We start from the raw sequence: 7,131 nt of genomic DNA, 5'->3' as shown, positions 1-7,131 counted from the left end.
TGAAATATTACGAGGTTTTTTGCCTTTTTATTTATTTAAATTTTTTTTTTTGCAAAACATAGGAGGTAAAATAAAATATGAACATTTACTTGTCAAGTCAATAGTCGTTAACAAACCGATGCCTAACCAAACACATGCCTTTTCCATTAACACTTATCGGCAAAGAACCAAAAGTGTTAAAATTTTAAAATTTTGGGACTATAATCCATAAAACTTGGGAACCAAAGTAAGAACGATCTTTATCTAGTGAACTAAACGTGCAATTTTGTGGATTTGCAGGGTGTAAACAAATAAAATATTTTATATTTATAATGACCATTATATTACATATATATATACACACCAAATAATTGAATGATCTGAATCTATACAATCGATCAATAATAATTAAATTGTAAAGATTTAAATAAGAGCACCGACATGCAATCAATCCGGTTTCTGCAGCAACTTAATATATTTTTCCCCAAAACATTCCCTGCAAAAAATGTTTTAAGTTAGATATTATTAAAGCAAAAAGCGAAAAAGAAATACGAAAATATGAATAATAAGACTAATGATAGCTCAGTTACTACTACCAGTACAGCATGTCTAAAACATTTGCATTAATAACCTTTTGATAAATTATGTTTGACGCTCTTGAGGATAAGTCTAATAATAACACAAACACCCCATATTCTTTATCAATACACCGGTTTATGGGGTGTTTCTGTAAGTGTCTCAGTGTTGATGTAAATTACATACACAACATCAAGGCATGTGCTTATAAGTTTATAAAAGGCAAAAAGTATTTGCGTAATTAGACATAATCTCAAGGTTATCGATATAATTTATCCATAACTTTTAACATACGATAAGACGTCTTAGCGCAGGCAACCATGCATGCATGCAATTCAATTTTCTGAATCTTACATTGAAATTCTGAGGGCAATAGATCTTCGTCGAATTTGTTCTCCAACGAGGTAGCCTGTCTTAATGATATGCGTAAGATTTGGAACGTAGAATGTACACATATGAGAATGTGGATGATAATTTACACGGACTGGATTTGATGAGGTTGTAGTGTCCCCTGTAAGCAAGTGACTGCTCCGGCATAACTCATAAAGCCCATATACCAAAATTCATGGTTATCAATGGATATAACCTGGATGTATTTCTCAGCTGGATTTGTTCTGCTTGCTGAAGTGTTCACAGCTTTCAGTAGATGTAATGGGATGACAATCTGTAAGATAATGTTGCCAAGGAAAAAGAGCAATCAACATTACATGATCCTTAAAATAATTATAAGATCTACATGCGACAGACATACTTCTAAATTTTTAACTCTTTAATATTAATAATATTACTATAAGCTCTGTATTCTTATTTTATCCAAACATTTATTTTATAAATAAGTTTATAAAATTACCATTACTAAAATCTTATAAAGCTGTAGGAAGATATTTTGTAAGCTCTCGAAAGAAATTATTAGATATACGAGCTTATAAGATCTCTTAAATAAGTTTAACCAAATAACCTATTAATGCGGACCAAAACTTTAATTTCAAGTCAAGGTCTAAACAATAAAAATGAGTGAGAACGCAATCTATCTTCAAGGCCAACAGGATTTTCTCATAATTTGGAGTAGTAACCCCTTCAATTTTTGCTTATACTAATTACAAAATTATAATTACTAAAATTCTATACAGCTCCACAATTTTATTTTAGGGATTTTATCCAAACAGTTAAGGTGCTTAGTTTTAAGATATGCCAAACGCCCTCTATGTCTAGGTAATTGAAATTAGTGCTGCAATGCCAAGAATAGATGGATTTAAAATACATGCAAACATACCTTATAATAGCTCCACTCAGTCTTGTTACCACTTTGATACGGTAGCGGATTATCACTACAAAATGCCAGCTTCGCAGTGGACACATACAGAACACCCATGACGGGCCCGGCTGAAGTGGATAAGTAACATGCATATGAATCTTTCAGCTGCTCGTCTGAAATTGTCTCGAATGTTTGCCGGAATATTTTCTCATAACCACCTTCAGCTAGAACCTTTGTTCCATGTGCAATTCTTCCTAGGGCGGCCTCCGCTAGACTAGGGCTTGTTTTCACTGAGTCAACCAAATTGCAGAGAGACAGAGACAACAGTTCAGAAACTCACTTGCTTTTGAACAGTGAAGAAAAGAGAGAATGGCAAGGAGAACACAGCTTGTTTCTTGTATGATTATCAAGCGGGAAGAGGAAGTTCCAAAACCAATCAGGCCACTGCACAGAAAAATGAAATGCAACAAGAAGTCCGCAACACCAAGCAATACAATAGAAAACTTGATTTTTCCTTAGATTAGAAACTACGGCATAAACACCATGATAAACCAATACTATCTACATAGTCAAACAAAGCCAATGTGAAATTTTAAGTTTTGACCATGATTAATCAACATTTGTCCTGATTTTAGCTATGCCCAAAATATATTCCATAATTTTCAGCTATGACTAATGTTTTAACCTCACTTGTAGAGACAAATGGTAATAGCCATTATACAGCTGCTGTCAATTAATATTCGCCTCAGTTTTTTGACTTTTTTTACCACTGAAATTAGTCATGCCAGCAAGGATTATAAATGCATAGTGGAAAAGTGATTGTATTTTCTTATCTCTATCACCTAATATTGCACCAATATAGTATGAAAAAGTTCAAAAACGGAAGAAACTAAAATTGCAAAGTTGTTCTTTTTTGTGGATAAGTAGGTCAGTGGATGAGTATACTTTGACATGCTCACAACACATTTCCTCGCATGCCACTGAGATGCATTATACAATTGTTGTAACTTTCTCCAGAGATGAGAAAAAAAGTAAAAGCATGTGCAAAAGAGAGCATTTAGAAAGCAGGAAAGAGTTATTCTATCGTATCTGTTTCACCTACGCTGTATGTTAAAGGTTCGTGTCACCACACGGCACAAAGGTGTTTGTAGCCATAGCATGCATTGTGTATTATCAAATGAGGAGCATGATGGTGTAAATAAATTAGATATCTGTAGTATCAATAGCTTTCAACAAAATAATTTACTAATAAACAAATAGGTTAGCAGTAACTTCACATGTGTTGAACGAGAACCACTAGAGTGAGACACAAGGTTTTCTTCCCAACCCCTTTTTCTTAAAAAACCCCAACTGCTTAAAGAGGAAGATGAAGACGGAGACGTAAAACATCCATAGACATTGGCATAGAATCCCATTTTATGGTGCTTGACAATCAGGGAAAATCGCATTTTTCGTCCCATACATTAAGTCCATTTTCAACTTAGTCCCATTTGTTAGACTTTTCTCATATTCAGTCCAATTTGTTTTAAAAAATTCTCAGTGTTAGCCCCGAATCACTTTTCCCCTCCAACTTTGAATTGGATGAAAAAGTGACTTTTCCGTTAAAAATTGAATGGAAAAGTGACTTGGGACTAACATTGAGAAAATTTTAAAACGTATTGGACTAAATGTGAGAAAAGTCTAACAAATAGGACTAAATTGAAAATGAGCCTATTATATGGGATAAAAACTCGATTTTATGGGATAAAAACTCGATTTTCCCAATGAATTGCAATACCTAGATATGAAAGACAACTTCAACCTTAGTATTATAATCCGAGCACACCCTAATCAAATTGATAAAACCTCACTATACATCGTTTTTGGCCCCCCAAGTAGAACCAGAATAAGATGGATCCTCAGATGCAAAACTTATCCCACAACTTCGTCACTCACATCCATACTCCAACACCAGGTCTCACACGAGACTAAAATGGATCAATCTATGTATACTTCTTGCTTTGTGCATGTGATCAAGCATAGGAGTATAAAATGCTACTCCCCCTATCCCAAAATGAAAGTTCTGGTTTCCCTTCTGTAAAACCCAAAGAAGATGACTTCCCTAATTATGAAACTGTTATTTCCAAAGTTATCCTCTCAATTGAAGTAGTAAATTGACATATGAACTCCCAACAGAAACTTATATGGGCAACAGTGTAAAGCTGTACAAGATTTCAACTGTTTCAAGTCTCATATATAGATGGAGGGAGCATTTATCAGCCACCCGTTTCAGTTGCATGCTGTAGCGTACAACTACAAACCACTATATATTTCTCATTCTCCAAGTTCATCCAATAAGCATACCGTCTTAAAAGAATTACTCTGAACTTATCAATGAGAGCTTAGCAAAGTCATCAAACTCATTAATTGTTCGTCAAGTAGATATAAAAAAATAAACAAAACTTCAGAAAAATAGAAAAAGGGAAAGGAAAACTTTACAATGCTGCCAAGTGTTCTCCGCAAAATCCTCAGCCATTCTCGTTGCTTCTCCTACCTGCTTCCCCCATCTCCCCAGCACATTCTTCACACTAACCATAGTATCTAACAACAAAAAACAAAACAATGAAAATTTTACATTCTAAACCACTATGTATATATGAATTATCCATACAAATAATACATCAAACATATTTATAGAATAAACAACAGAAAACCTAAACTTTAAGAAAAGATAAATTCAAGAATACCAAAAAATTCAATGCAACCTGTCCTAACATCAATCAGAGAATCCCCAACTTGATATTTTCCTGTATAATTTGTGCAATATGAGAACAAAGACCAAACTTTCTCTAATTTTACTCTAATGGCTTTTAATTGGCACCAACGTATTCGTAATAAATAAAAAATTATCAATAATCCACATTTTCATGTCTTTGTACATGCACGAAGATAATACAGCACAAGAATGCATGCGTGAAAGGAAAACAGCCCACCTTTGAAATTGAAGGACGAGGAATTGGCGGAAGGCGCGGGCGAGTAATTAACGTATGGATTGCTGGATCCGTGATCAAAACCCCTCGGCACCGGCGACCCCGTCGCCACATCATGGCTCCACCGCACCGATTTTTTCGGTTTCAAACCGCCCGCCCGCGACGCAATATCATTCTCCCCCGGACTACCGTTTCTCCCATTTAAATCAATATCGACGGTGGTGTCATTGGTGTTATCATCAGCACCATCTCCTGGCTTTAACGCGCTGCCCTCGGGCTTCGGTTCCGGGGCGGGTTTCTCGACAGGGGTCGGATCATTACCCGGTGATACGGGTTTCTTTTCCTCGGCATTGTTGCCCTCTTGACTTTTGTGCGCCGGCTGCTCCATCGTTCTCAGGAAATGGACATGCCGATGAAAACAAGAAAATGGAAAAGAAATGGGAATTTCTCTCTGTGTTTGTAGATGTTGGCAGCGCGTGGGCGGCGCGTGGACTTATGTGCTGCGATGTAAACACCTCTCGTCCCTTTGGGTAATCGCGTTCCTGAAGTAGGTAAGACAAGGTTACCGATATTTCCGGTGGTGTAAGGGGGCATGAGAGCGCGAGGGCAACTGGCGAGTTTAACGCGCGGTGGCATGAATGAGACGGTCTAATTGCCATGATTTTAATTTTGACTAAGACAGCCAAAATCATTGTTATAAATTTTTCTAAAAATAAATTAAATGCACAAAAATTCTATTAATTGAAATGAATAAAGTTACACATTTTTTGTTTAAATGTATATTTTTTCATGCTCTAACATTTTTATTTGCAGCTCATTTTTTTTATTTTAATTTGCATTACTTTATTATTGGGAAAAAATACAAGATATTCGTGTGATATGTGATATGTGCAAATTATTCCTTTATAAAAAAAATACTGAATTACTTTATTGTATTTTTTAAATTTATTTATTTACAATATTATACGGGAAGAAATTACATTTATCCATTTTTAGTGATTTTCAAGATTTGGAGTCTCACATATAATAATTTTTATTCATGTGGAATTTATGTGTGGATTTCTGATAGAAAGGATGGTGCCATTTTGGGGTTCAATTTCTTAACATTCTATAATTTTCTCTAACAGTCAAGAAAATAGATTAAAATGAAGCTTTTTGATTGTTTTGGGTTTCGTCTTGATAATTTTTCAAATTAGGAGTTCTGAACATTATATATTTTTTCTTCTATTCATATCGAATTCACGTATACATGGTGATCATATTTGAATACTTATTATACATGTAGTTAATTCAATCTTGAAAATGTAAATTCATATGTAGTTGAGAAAATAGGTTATAATTGAAGTTTTTGAATTATTTTATAATTTCTTTTAGTAGTCTTTGACATTAGGAGTTTTGAATATATATTTTTCTTTTTTCCTAGGTTTGCACAAAGACCTGAAAGTCTCAAAGAAATTTTCATTGTTTTAAGTTTCTTGTATTGTTTTTTTTTTTAATGAAAAAAGGGTGAATATCGTTAATTAAAACCAGAAGCAGAACACAACAATAGACCCAGCATCTAGCATTTGTCAGCTAACACCATACCCCAACAGGTTAAGGACGTGGCCTGACACTGCAATGCACTCTTTGATAGTTATCCAACAGCACCGCAGCCTCCCCCCATGCACACATAGGGTCCAGTTGTTGACCCTCCATCAATATTTTTTACGTCTCTTTTGCCAAATGATAAATTTGGGATTTATCAACCACATTAACATCCTGCATTACCTACCAGACCTATTATTCCACTCTTTGATTTCATTCCGATAGATATTTCCACGGGATGCAGGATAGGGCCCAAAACTGTCTCGCAAATTGGGAAAACAAGAACGTGTGCCTGAGAGACTCGATGTGAGCACCACAAGTCGCACAATACCTGGCTTACAACATCCTAATTTTTCCAATGTGGGCTAGCACTCTCATGCACAATAGCCATATGAACACCCTTACCCGTGGAGGAGTTTTGGAACCCCAAACCATTAGCCACAACGTACCTTGCCTATTCGGGGTCGAACTCGATGATGGCGCCACCATTCTCTCCCTCATAACCCTTACATTCTTATACGTGCTCTGCACTATGAATCTTCCCATCCTGTGAAACCACCAACTCCATCGACCCTACTCGTTCCCCGACCCCTCCACCCACTGGCTTCTTTCCTCCAATAATGGACGAGCTCGAATTAGCACTTCCAAGTCAGTGAAGGTCACCTACCAACAACCGCATCCCAATAAGTCCTATGCCTGAAATACTCTACTCAATAATGCATTTGGGCGACTCAATATTTTCCACTGCTTTACCAATACCGCCAAATT

General features: G+C 35.8%; 1 protein-coding gene across 1 annotated transcript; it reads right to left on the bottom strand.

Annotated features, from left to right (window-relative positions):
- Positions 1 to 283: 283 nt before the first annotated feature.
- LOC105178271 (GLABRA2 expression modulator) lies at positions 284 to 5,412 on the bottom strand. The gene is made up of 5 exons (XM_011101717.3): positions 4,783 to 5,412; positions 4,289 to 4,390; positions 1,829 to 2,100; positions 910 to 1,219; positions 284 to 475 (listed from the first exon to the last, which is right to left on the bottom strand). Exons 1-4 carry the CDS (start codon positions 5,165 to 5,167, stop codon positions 1,031 to 1,033), a joined length of 948 nt encoding a protein of 315 aa, XP_011100019.1. The 5' UTR covers positions 5,168 to 5,412; the 3' UTR covers positions 284 to 475; positions 910 to 1,030.
- Between the last annotated feature and the right edge of the window lie 1,719 nt (positions 5,413 to 7,131).

Source organism: Sesamum indicum, linkage group LG9 (genome assembly GCF_026168435.1).
Source record: "Sesamum indicum cultivar Baizhima isolate 11 linkage group LG9, ASM2616843v1, whole genome shotgun sequence".
NCBI lineage: Eukaryota > Viridiplantae > Streptophyta > Magnoliopsida > Lamiales > Pedaliaceae > Sesamum > Sesamum indicum.
Note: the sequence above shows the minus strand (reverse complement) of the source record. Positions and strands in the feature narration are given on the sequence as shown.

Excerpts from the sequence above, each read along its gene's own strand:
- LOC105178271 (XM_011101717.3), bottom strand. The coding sequence starts at position 5,167 with ATGGAGCAGCCGGCGCACAAAAGTCAAGAGGGCAACAATGCCGAGGAA. Across the intron at positions 4,391-4,782 it reads CTCGTCCTTCAATTTCAAAG|ATACTATGGTTAGTGTGAAG; the intron begins GTGGGCTGTTTT and ends TTTTGTTGTTAG. Across the intron at positions 1,220-1,828 it reads CTGAGTGGAGCTATTATAAG|ATTGTCATCCCATTACATCT; the intron begins GTATGTTTGCAT and ends ATTATCTTACAG.